At 42.8% G+C, this 12,600-nt stretch overlaps 1 protein-coding gene across 6 annotated transcripts in view; it reads left to right on the forward strand.

The window, feature by feature from the left end:
• Positions 1-2,846, forward strand: part of WNT6 (Wnt family member 6) — a 123,452-nt gene extending 120,606 nt beyond the window's left edge. For all 6 annotated transcript variants that reach the window (XM_056535500.1, XM_056535505.1, XM_056535501.1 and 3 more), the window contains one exon: positions 666-2,846. In XM_056535500.1, the coding sequence (XP_056391475.1) occupies positions 666-1,127 (462 nt within the window). In that variant the 3' untranslated portion in view covers positions 1,128-2,846. The remainder of the gene's footprint in view (positions 1-665) is intronic.
• Positions 2,847-12,600: the final 9,754 nt, after the last annotated feature.

Genomic DNA, 12,600 nt, shown 5'->3' on the forward strand with positions numbered 1-12,600 from the left:
TAAAGAGGTACTCTGCCCCTAGACATCTTATCAAAGGATAGGGGATAAGATGTCAGATCGCGGGGGTCCCGCCGCTGGGGTCCCCCTGGATCTCGGCTGCAGGACCCACCTGTTGCGGCTTCCGGCAGTGCTGGAGGCTCTCATCCTAATGCCTCTCGAACACGGTGACGTGAAAGCGCGACATCACGACTCCGCCCCCGTGTGACATCACGCCCCCCTCAATGCAAGTCTATGGGAGGGGGCGTGACGGCTGTCACGCCCCCTCCCATAGACTTGCATTGAGGGGCGGGGCGTGACATCACACGGGGGCGGAGTCGTGACGTCACGATCTCACGTCACCGTGGTCAGGAGCTGAAGCCTCCAGCGTTTCCGGAAGCCGCAACAGGTGGGTCCTGCAGCCGAGATCCCGGGGGACCCCAGCGGCGGGACCCCCGCGATCTGACATCTTATCCCCTATCCTTTTGGATAGGGGATAAGATGTCTAGGGGCGGAGTACCCCTTTAATACAGGGGTCTCAAGCAACCTGCCTGAAAACAGAGAACGAGGGCTTTCAGATAAGAAGTGTGCACCAAGTGAGCCAAGAAATTACATGAAAACCTGTAAGAAACTGGGTCATTTTTGTGATCTATTTAATGCTATATCATTTATTTCATATTTTTTTGCAGGCAGTGAAGAACTACATGAGGACCGAATGTAAATGTCACGGCCTCTCCGGTTCCTGCACACTGCAGACATGCTGGAAGAAAATGCCTCACTTCCGGGAAGTAGGAGATCGACTCCTCGAGAGATTCAACGGAGCCTTTAAGGTTATGGGAGGGAACGACGGCAAAACAATTATACCGGTCGGGCACAACATCAAACCCCCCGATAAACTGGACCTGATTTACTCCGCCGACTCCCCTGATTTCTGCCAAGCAAATCGAAAAACTGGCTCCCCAGGGACACGGGGCCGCGTGTGTAACAGCACCGGGCTGGACGTTGGGGGGTGCGACCTGCTCTGCTGCGGCAGGGGGTATCGGGAGGAGACTGTGGTGGTGGAGGAGAGCTGCTTGTGCCGCTTCCACTGGTGCTGCGTTGTAAACTGCAATAAATGCACTGTAAAGAAAGAGCTCAGTATTTGCTTATGAGACGGACTGCGAAGAGGAGGGACCTACCGCCCCCTGAAACCACTCTTCTGGCTCCAAATGTGGGGCACCGGAATATCGACTGAGGATGCCCCTCTCTAAAAAAAAAATAGTTGACTAATGTGACACGTGAAAAGATTGTCAGCTCGCAGACTAGAACAGTCACATGACTGCGCCTCATGGCAGATGGATATGTTTCAAGGACGTGTCTGCAAAAAAATGACTTGGCAACAAAAAAGCAGTATCATTTTATAGATAATATATATATATGTATGTAACGTATACACAGGAGCATAGTTATGGGACTTCCATTAAAATGCTGAGCAATGTTTTTATCTAATCCTATGGAATCCATCCTAGTGGCTGTAGAGTCGCCATCGGGACCCAGCCCTAGTAATGGGGTCCAACATCCAGCGTCTCCCCCTCATGAAGTGATATCTCAAACCAGCACTGGACCCCTGATTCTGCCTTTTTACCTGAGATCTCCAGCGCTGCTTGGCCCGGGAGGGAGTATGGTGGCCTCCAAATGTGGACCCTCACTGAGGGCATATGTTATAGGGTCAGTGTTTGGCACACCATTGGTTCCGGCTCGGGCCTTGTGTATATCCCCTTCGCCTCTAAATTAGTGTTTCCCAACCAGTGTGCCTCCAGCTGCTGCAGAATTACCAGTATGTTCACAGGTTCCCTTGTGGTCCGGCTTGCAGAGCCGCCATCTTTGTCCATTATAACCTCCGAGCCCCATTTCTGTATACTCAGCACTTATTCTCCAGAGACGGGGTCGGGCTCAGAGGACAGTGCCTCTTTTTACTGACGTCTTCCGTCTTCAGACCATGATCATGGTTTGATGGTTTTGACTGTGAAAATGAAATTCTGAGACTTGTCATTTGTGAAAAAAAACAAAACAAAAAAAAAAAACTGTAAACCTCATAACAGGAAATCCGCACCTCGCATGGGCTATGTATTAATGGATTATGTATTAAAGGGATCTTGTGTTATGTAAATAAAGTTTAATCTGTGTATAATGAAAAATGATACAACTTTGTGTTTCAAATTCTCAATATTTTCAAGATCTCTGCTTACTGTCAATGACTGATAACATTTTTATTTAATTATTTTTTTTTTTAAAGGTGCAAATCTTTTCATTATAGTTTCTCTCTGTAACTTATGAAAGTGTAATTTAATAACAGTACAATACTTTTTACCTGCAGTACAAGATGATTAGGTGACCCTTCATCAAACCATACAAAATGAATGGGACACTACAAACTCCCACTCTTTCCATTATATGAATATGAGCCTTCATCTGCCTGACAGCAAGGATCCTAATCCTACAAATTAAATTGAATCCAAGTAATTGTCTGTGAGCTAAATATAATTGTTTTTACAATTATTTAACTATATCTGTGAGCTTTCTTCTGCTCAATGTTTCCATTCACTGACAGCTGGAAAAAAGATTGTGAAAATAGTTAAGAATCGAAACACAAAGTATAATAGAACATTTCAGATGTTCCCATCATACAATGATTAATATTTATTCAAGGGACACATGTTTTGAGGTTTCCTCTTTACCAGGATCACTTACTGTGCTTGTTGTGTGTTGCCTACAGGAGGATAGCGGTGGTTTTGGATGTTGCTCATTCTTGTCTGAGTTTCATGTAATCTCCATTACTGGTCATTGTACAGACTCATTGCAACCAGGAAATGTGTGTACTATAATCTTGTATTTTAGTAATAAAGTTATTTAAGATGTTCCTCTTATGACTGGTTAAAAAAAAAATAATCATATATATATATATATATATATATATATATATATATATATATATATACTAAACAATAGTGATTATGTAAGGAACGAAAAAAGATTATTATTTTTTTTTTTTTTACTACTTTATGTTTTCTTCTCCAATCACAATTAAAGCTGCATTCTGAATTTTGTTACATTCTTGCCACCACACAGCACTGTTGGAGCAAAAGTAACAAATTCTCAGAGTTGAACTCTTAGTTCAGGGCTGGAGTAAAAATATTTGTTTCCAAGAACAAGCGACAGCATTTCGGAATTAGCCCCGGAGGTGACTGTTGAAAACACATTTTCTTCTCCAATCACAACTAAAGCTGCTTTCACAATTTTGCTACATTCCTGCTACCAGACAGCAGTGCATTGTGGGAGTACAGGTGACAGGTGAGTTGAGCTGTCAGGTCACATATTGGAGGCTTGAGCTGGGCAAGTGACAGAATTTTAAAAAGCAGCACTACATGTGACTGGAGATTATAAAAAATACAAAACTCACAAATCTGTACAAAGTATTCACAAAGTAACTTAAGTTTTTATATAAATTAAAACTATAGAAATGTTAAAAACAGTCAGTTCACCACGGTACATAGTCTTGTGAAAACTAAGCTCCACCCCCTGGTTAGAAAATATTTACAAATAGCACTTTGACGTGACAGAAAGTTAACAATAAACAAACAAATAAACAATGACAAAAACAATAATAAATGGATGTTTTTCGTTTCCATTCAATAATTATAAAGCCCAATCAGCATTGTTTTCTATGAGGACGTCGTCAACGTATCATAATGGGATGACCGCAGTTTTAATGTCACTGACGTAAAATAAAGGGGTTATCTTCATATGGTTTAGTTTTTTCGCATCTTGATGCATTTTCCTGTGATATTGGTGTAACTGTGGCCAAAATAGCACTATTTTTGCTGCAATTTCACCAAAATCACAGCTAAATTGCTGGGGGAAAAAGCATCAAAATGTGGAAAAAAAACACATAGTGTGAGCGCAGCCTAAAGCACTTTGACGTGACAGAAATGTAACAATAAACAAACAAATAAACAATGACAAAAACAATAATATATGGATGTATTCGTCGCCATTCAATAATTATAAAGCACAATCAGCATTGTTTTCTATGAGGACGTCGTCAACGTATCGTAACTTGATGACCGCAGTTTTAGTGTCACTGATGTAGTTTAAAGGGGATATCTTTACATGGTTTGTTTTTTTCGTATCTTGATTTATTTTCCTGTGATATTGGTGTAACTGTGGCCAAAAATAGTGCTATTTTTGCGGCAATTTCACCAAAATCACAGCTAAATTTCTGGGGAAAAAAAAGCATCAAAATGTGGAAAAAACGCATTTTGTGAGTGCAGCCTAATGCAATTAATTAGGTTATGCAGGTTATAAGATTCATCAAGTGGCCCTAGCAACATGGCAGATAAATGAAAGGAAGTGGACATCAATGGTTGGCAATGAACGGAGTCTGTGTAGTTGATATATTTGCCATGCATACTATATGGCAGTTTTTCCCAACCAGTGTTCCTGCAGCTGTTGCAAAACTACAACTTCCAGCATGCCCGGACAGCCAAGGGCTGTCTGGGCATGCTGGGAGTTGTAGTTTTGCAACAGTTGGAGGAACACTGGTTGGGAAGCACTACTATATGGTATCATTGTAAAATACGAAAACTCAGATTTAAATTGTAACAGTGATCTATAGTAACCAGAATTCAGCTTTCATTTTTATAATGCTATTTGAAAGCAAATGCACCAATCTGATTGGAAATGATAGGGGAAATGTGTATTTTACTTGCACTAGTTGCCACACACTGACGAACACAGAGAAACTGTACTATGATGGAACAGCTGCTGATGGGACAACAATTTCCAGGGTCTCACAGAAGGAAGGGAATATGATTTAAAGGGTACCTTTCATCAAAAAAACTTTTGATATATTATAGATTAATGTATGCAGAATAACTTTCCAATAGCATGTTATTAAAAAAAACTAAGCTTCTTTCTATTTAATTTTCCACTTTGAAAAAATGACCACTAGGGGTCTCCCTACCAGTCCTGGCCACAAGCCTTTTTTTTTATAGATTTCAGACTCATGCTGGATACCTAAATCTCAAACTGCAGCCGAGACACAGACAAGCTCAGCACTGCTTCCTGCCTGTGAATCAGACAGGCAGGATCCAGCACTGTGCTCATAGCACAGCAGGGCATATTCCTGACTCTGCCTTACTGCAGGCCCTCATTCATTTTACTATCTGAGCTCCGATCTTTCTTCTCTCTGCACATGCAGTTGTAAACCGAGAGGAGAAGATTCAGAGCTGCAGGCTGCTGCGTTCACAGCCTCTCTGCTGGGCCACGCCCCCTTCCTCCCTCACATTAGGATGGCTGAATGAGCAGCAAGGAAGACAATAAATCAGGTAGAAAGAGGGGGTTTTGAATGAAAAGAAACATGGGGATAGTGTCAGTGGGAGATTTTTTTTTTTTTATATATATACGGTAGATTTCAGACTCATGCTGGAGTCCTAAATCTCAGGCTGCAGCCGGGACACAGACAAGCTCAGCACTGCTCCCTGCCTGTGGGATAGTGTCAGTAAGAGTCAGGGACAGATGAGGGGTGGGGGAGATTAGGGAGGGTTTAGATCATGATAGGTACTCTTTAATAGAAGTGGGCATGGAGGAGTACAGAACAAGAATCCACAAATAATAATGCAATACAGTACTAAAACTTTTATCAACACCCCCCCCCCTCTCAGTTAATATTGCTACATAGGCTACTGCTACGTGTTCATATTAATACTTGAAAAAGCGGAGAGTTCGGGTGGTTACACACTATAATTGATGGTATGCCTTATACCGAGGTACTGAGTTGCACTTTACTCGTAGTGCCAAAAATCAAAGGATAAAAACAGTATTAAGATTCAGACCTCAAGGTACAGGGTGAACTGGGAATGTAAGTAAGACTGGAGATAAATAGCTGGTTGTACAAAATGAATTATTCTTTATTTAGATAAAATATTGCTGCCTACTATGTGAGCAGGGCCCTTGCTACAGATCTAGTACATACACTGTATAATAAAATGTGGTCAAATCAAATATGGTAAAATATAGTTGCATAAAATTATGATATGGTAGATACACAGATAATGCCACCTAGTGTTGGGCCAATTTAAATGTCCAGTGTAATGCGCATATTAAGGTTTGCAAAGTCTTGTTAAAGGGGTACTCCGGTTGAATTTATATATTTTTTTTTAAATCAACTGGTGCCAGAAAGTTAAACAGATTTGTACATTAATTCTATTAAAAAATCTTAATCCTTCCAGTACTTATTAGCTGCTGAATACTACAAAGGAAATTCTTTTCTTTTTGGAACACAGAGCTCTCTGCTGACACCTCTGTCCATTTTAGGAACTGTCCAGAGCAGCATATGTTTTCTATGGGGATTTTCTCCTGCTCTGGACAGTTCCTAAAATGGACAGAGATGTCAGCAGAGAGCACTGTGCTCGTGCTGTGCTTTTCCAAAAAGAAAAGAATTTCCTCTGTAGTATTCAGCAGCTAATAAGTACTGGAAGGATTAAGATTTTTTAATAGAAGTAATTTACAAATCTGGCCCCAGTTGACTTAAAAAAAAAAAAAAGTTTTCCACCAGAGTACCCCTTTAAATCCATAAGTTGGAATACACAGTGACCCTGATTTACTAAGAGTGTTGTGTAGGTTTCTTTGTGGGTTTTAATTCCCTACAATTTATTTTCCACGGTATTTACTAAGGTTTCCCTACATTTTACACTTTTCCTACATTTTGCTTTTTTTTTTACACATGTTCTGATCTGTCGGGTTTTCCTCAGCTGAAATCCACCACATTTTATGTGGAAACCTTAGTAAATATGTTGTTTTTTTGTGAAAATGTCGGGAACACGCCCCTTTTGGTGACCACGCCCCCTTTTCCAGTGGCCATGACCCTTTTCGGGTGTTAGTCGGGTTTTCTCAATTCTGGCGCACAACCTGACAAGACATGTCGGGTTTGCAATAGTAAATGAGGGCCAGTGTGAATCAAGTTGTAAGCGTTGCAGGTATGGAACGGGTATTCGCCCGGCCTAATAGAAGGATATTACCTGCGAGTTATATGAATACTGCGATGTGAAGAGGATATGGCGGGGACTCGCTGTCTTCATAAAAGGTTTCGGTGAGATGCCGACTCCCTTAGCTGGCGGATGGCACGGACGTGCGTCCAACTCAGTAGGTGAGAAGATTCCGGCCGTAGGGGTGATGTGCCCTCCTTAGCAGCAGCGTCCTCACGTAGAGATTTGTATTTTCGGCGCGTATCACACCACAGTGGTCCCCAAACAGGGGGACTGCAGCGCTTGCAAAAGTCAAAGTAAAACCAATGTGGTTGGTTATTGCACTTGCAGAAAATGAAATAGATGGTGGTATACTGGAAAACAGGTGAGTCCCGACGCGTTTCAGGTGGGTCCCCCCTTTATCAATGCCCCCTTTTAACTGAGATCATAGGCAAAAGGCACACATTTTTTTTTTGTTTGTTTTTTTTTACAAAGTTTGCTGCTTTACTTTTTTATAGAAGTGGTTTGCATTAACTTTAGGTTTTTATGAAGTCGATCTTAACCATGAAAATTTACGTAATTGCAAGATCACCATTTCCACTGAATTTCAGCCTTGCCTCAAAATGACCTGCAGTCAGTGATCTTCTTCTTAGCCCTGGAAAAGGTGTTACAGAGGACAAGGCAGTCGATATCACTCTGTTGGACTTTGAGAGGTGCTTAAAGGGGTACTCCGGTGGAAAACGTTTTCTTTTTTTATCAACTGGTGCCAGAAAGCTAAACAGATTTGTAAATTTCTTCTATTAAAAAATCTTAATCCTTCCAGTACTTATTAGCTGCTGAATACTACAGAGGAAATGCTTTTCTTTTTGGAACACAGAGCTCTCTGCTGACATCATAAGCACAGTGCTCTCTGCTGACCTCTGCTGTCCATTTTAAGAACTGTCCAAAGTAGGAGAAAATCCCCATAGCAAACATATGCTGCTCTGGACAGTTCCTAAAATGGACAGAGATGTCAGCAGAGAGTACTGTGGTCATGATGTCAGCAGAGAGCACTGTGTTCCAAAAAGAAAAGAATTTCCTGTGTAGTATTCAGCAGCTAATAAGTACTGGAAGGATTAAGATTTATAAGAGAAGTAATTTACAAATCTGTTTAGCTTTCTGGCACCAGTTGATTTAAAAAAAAAAAAAAAAAAAGTTTTCCACCGGAGTACCCCTTTAAAATCTGTCTTTTTCTACTATCTGTGGTTACCTCCAAGGAGACGCATGCAGTCATCATTGCTTTGCATCAAAACGGCTTTACAGGCAAGGACATTGCTGCTTGTAAGACTGAACCTAAATCAACTATTTATTGGAACATCAAAATGTTCACGGAGACAGGATTAGTTGTTATGATTATGAAGAAGGCTTCAGGGGACCCATGAAAGACCAGCAAGTGCCAGGACCATCTTAGAGATTTGAGCTACCCGATGGGTTCAGTACCAGGACAGATCTTGTTTAGGAATGGCAGCAGCAGGTATCATCTTCTGCACAGTGGGGTGAAGGCTTTTTTAGGCATCTGGTGTCAAGAAGGGAAGAAAAAAAGTAACTTTTTGTGCTGCGGGGGGTGAAGAAATGGGAAATAGAAGTAAGAAGAGGGGCACTCACCCATTGTAGTTTGTCATGAACTTTTATTATCTTCGGTGCATACAATTCATAGCAGCGGGGATGTGCAGTCCCTCTGTGTCCTAGGGGCCCTCCTGCAGTGTCTCCCCCATAGTAATATATATTATGTATAGTGTTATGTGTGTTATGGATTAAGGACCTTTAACCCCTTAAGGACCGGGGTTTTTTCCGTTTTTGCATTTTCGTTTTTTGCTCCTTGCCTTTAAAAAATCATAACTCTTTCAATTTTGCACCTAAAAATCCATATGAGGGCTTATTTTTTGCGCCACCAATTCTACTTTGTAATGAAGTCAGTCATTTTGCCCAGAAATCTACGGTGAAACAGAAAAAAATCATTATGAGACAAAATTGAAACAAAATAAACGCAATTTTGTAACTTTTGGGGACTTCCGTTTCTACGTAGTACATTTTTCGGTAAAAATGACACCTTCTCTTTATTCTGTAGGTCCATACGATTAAAATGATCCCCTACTTATATAGGTTGGATATTGTCGCACTTCTGGAAAAAATCATAACTTCATGCAGGAAAATGTATACGTTAAAAATTGTCATTTTCTGACCCCCTATAACTTTTTTATTTTCCATGTATGGGGCGGTATGAGGACTAATTTTTTGCGCCGTGATCTGAAGTTTTTAACGGTACCATTTTTACATTTATGGGACTTATTGATCGCTTTTTATTCATTTTTTCATGATATAAAAAGTGACCAAGAATGCACTATTTTGTACTTTGGAATTTTTTTGCGCGCACGCCATTGACCATATGGTTTAATTAACGATATATTTTTATAATTCGGACATTTCCGCATGCGGCGATACCACATATGTTTATTTTTATTTACACAGTTTTTTTTTATGGGAAAAGGGGGGTGATTCAAACTTTTAATAGGGGAGGAGTTAAATGATCTTCATTTACTTTTTTTTTCACTTTTTTTTTGCAGTGTTATAGCTCCCATAGGGACCTATAACACTGCACACACTGATCTCTTATACTGATCATTGTTATCCCATAGGGACCTATAACACTGCACACACTGATCATTGTTATCCCATAGGGACCTATAACACTGCACACACTGATCATTGTTATCCCATAGGGACCTATAACACTGCACACACTGATCTCTTATACTGATCATTGTTATCCCATAGGGACCTATAACACTGCACACACTGATCATTGTTATCCCATAGGGACCTATAACACTGCACACACTGATCATTGTTATCCCATAGGGACCTATAACACTGCACACACTGATCTCTTATACTGATCATTGTTATCCCATAGGGACCTATAACACTGCACACACTGATCTCTTATACTGATCATTGTTATCCCATAGGGACCTATAACACTGCACACACTGATCTCTTATACTGATCATTGTTATCCCATATGGACCTATAACACTGCACACACTGATCTCTTATACTGATCATTATTATCCCATAGGGACCCATAACACTGCACACACTGATCTCTTATACTGATCATTGTTATCCCATAGGGACCTATAACACTGCACACACTGATCTCTTATACTGATCATTGTTATCCCATAGGGACCTATAACACTGCACACACTGATCATTGTTATCCCATAGGGACCTATAACACTGCACACACTGATCTTCATCATTGATCACTGGTTTCTCATAGGAAACCAGTGATCGATGATTCTGCCGCTTGACTGCTCATGTCTGGATCTCAGGCACTGAGCAGTCATTCGGCGATCGGACAGCAAGGAGGCAGGTAGGGGCCCTCCCGCTGTCCTGTAAGCTGTTCGGGATGCCGCGGTTTAGCCGCGGCTATCCCGAACAGCCCACTGAGCTAACCGGCTAGCTTTCACTTTAGAGTTGAACGCCGCGTCTAAAGGGTTAATAGCGCGCGGCACCGCGATCAATGCCGCGCGCTATTAGCCACGGGTCCCGGCCGTTGTTAGAGGCCGGGCCCGCCATGGACCCGCGTTATAGATCGGGAGCGGACACATGACGTTCCAGTACATCATGTGTCCTTAAGGGGTTAAGGACCTTTGAGTTAGTCACATGATGTGTTTGTTACCCAGAGAGCACCAGTTAACCAGGTGACTTGCAGCTTGACCTATGGGCTTCTGGCTCAGCCCCCCCTTCATAAGAGGGGCAGCCATTACAATCTCTCTCTTACCACACGCTTCCTGCTGAGGAACAGTAAAGACCAGACGTCTCAGGGTCAGTGTCCAGCACATCTGGAGGCCTCAAGCCTAACCTACAGCCACATGTCAGTAAGTCATCATCTATGTCTGCTGTCACTACCTACAGTCAAGTCAAGTCTATAGTCAAGTCTATTATAGTCAGTGTGGCTGTCCTAAAGTCTATCAAAGTCACTACAAGTCCCAGCAAGCTGTGAGGCCCTTCTGTGTTACTGGTCACCTCTCTGGGATCCTGCCCTAGTGTAAAGACTATTTCCATCTGTCTACATCAGTAAAGCTACCGTTAACCCTAACCTGGCCTTGGACTATTATTGCCCTGCCTAACGTTGGGATAGCGGTACTACCGTTCGGGTGGTTACCGGGAAAACCACTCCCTGGCATCACGAACATTTAGGGGTTAATAACACCTTGCCCCTGGGCTACAACATCTGCCCCATACACCACACTATCGCACCCCGAGACAACCCCGTGGCTTCGCCACATACCCCTTCAAAGTTTAAAATCCAACGAAATGCTCCTAATCGTACTTCAGTAACCATAGAAACATCTGACTAAAAACAAAACACTGAAGCAGCAAACTGTGTAAAAAAACTAAATCCGTCTTAAAACTTTTGGCAATAACTGTAGAAACCCCCCCCCCCCCCCCCCACTCCTCCCCCCAAAAAACAAAAAAAAAATCCAAAATGAATCATTCTCCAGCATGCCATTCCAATCTCGTCCTCTAGAGGGAGCACCCCGCCTGCTTATTCCTCTCAGCAGCTCACACTACAGTGCGCTCTACCTGCGGTCACAGGTTGCTGCGCAGACTGACAATAAATCACATTTTGGACGAGCACAATAAGGAGTTTATATTAATCTAAATTCCCGAATGCTGGAAATAACAGCGGCGACTTGTCCTATAAATAACGTTCTGCGCCGCTGATCTCCGTCCTGGAGACAAGGTGGGCAATGACTGACTGCTGCAGCGGCTCTTTTAAGGCTACTGGAATAAAACATCTTGGCATATGAATATATGGATAATAGTGAGCGGCTATATTACCGGGGGGGGGGGGGGAAGGTTACACAATGGGGCGAGCGGTGCCAACTGGGAACCAACAAGCACTCATGTCAATGGGAGTTTTCGGGCGTAGCTGCCAAATGGTCGCGATCACATGACTATGAGACAAGTGACCATCATCCAGGCAGATGAGGACAGAGCGCGGCGCCTCCTAGGATCGGGTGGGACCCGCACAGTATAACCCCACATGGGCGGGTTGGGCCCCTGTATTAGGTTATGGTATGATGGTCATAGGTCATTCGGGGGCCCCTCGTGGGCGCCACATCTGGTGAGTGCGCTCCGTATCCCTGCACATTCCGCCATCCTTATGTAATGTCCCCCAAGTAAATGACGCACACACTGTGTATCGCCGCGTGTGCGATGTGTCACACATGAATCGCAACTGCACTAACATGAAGAAAATTGGAAAAAAAAACATTTCCCATACAAATTCAATGTTAAAGGGGTCCTCCGCCCCTAGACATTTTATCAGCTATCCTGCCGCTGGGGACCCCCGCAATCTCCCTGCGTTCGTTTAGAGCGCCGGAGGCTCGTGACGTCGCGGTCATGCACCAATCAGGACTGCCGTCACGCCCCCTCCCATATACTTGCATTGAGGGGGCGTGGCCATGACAGTGACATCACGAGCCTCCGCCCCGCACTCCATGCACTGGATGTCTTGCTTGCCGCAGCCGAGATCCCGGGGGTCCCCAATGTTTAGAGCGTCGCG

The sequence above is a fragment of the Hyla sarda genome, chromosome 8 (assembly GCF_029499605.1).
Source record: "Hyla sarda isolate aHylSar1 chromosome 8, aHylSar1.hap1, whole genome shotgun sequence".
NCBI lineage: Eukaryota > Metazoa > Chordata > Amphibia > Anura > Hylidae > Hyla > Hyla sarda.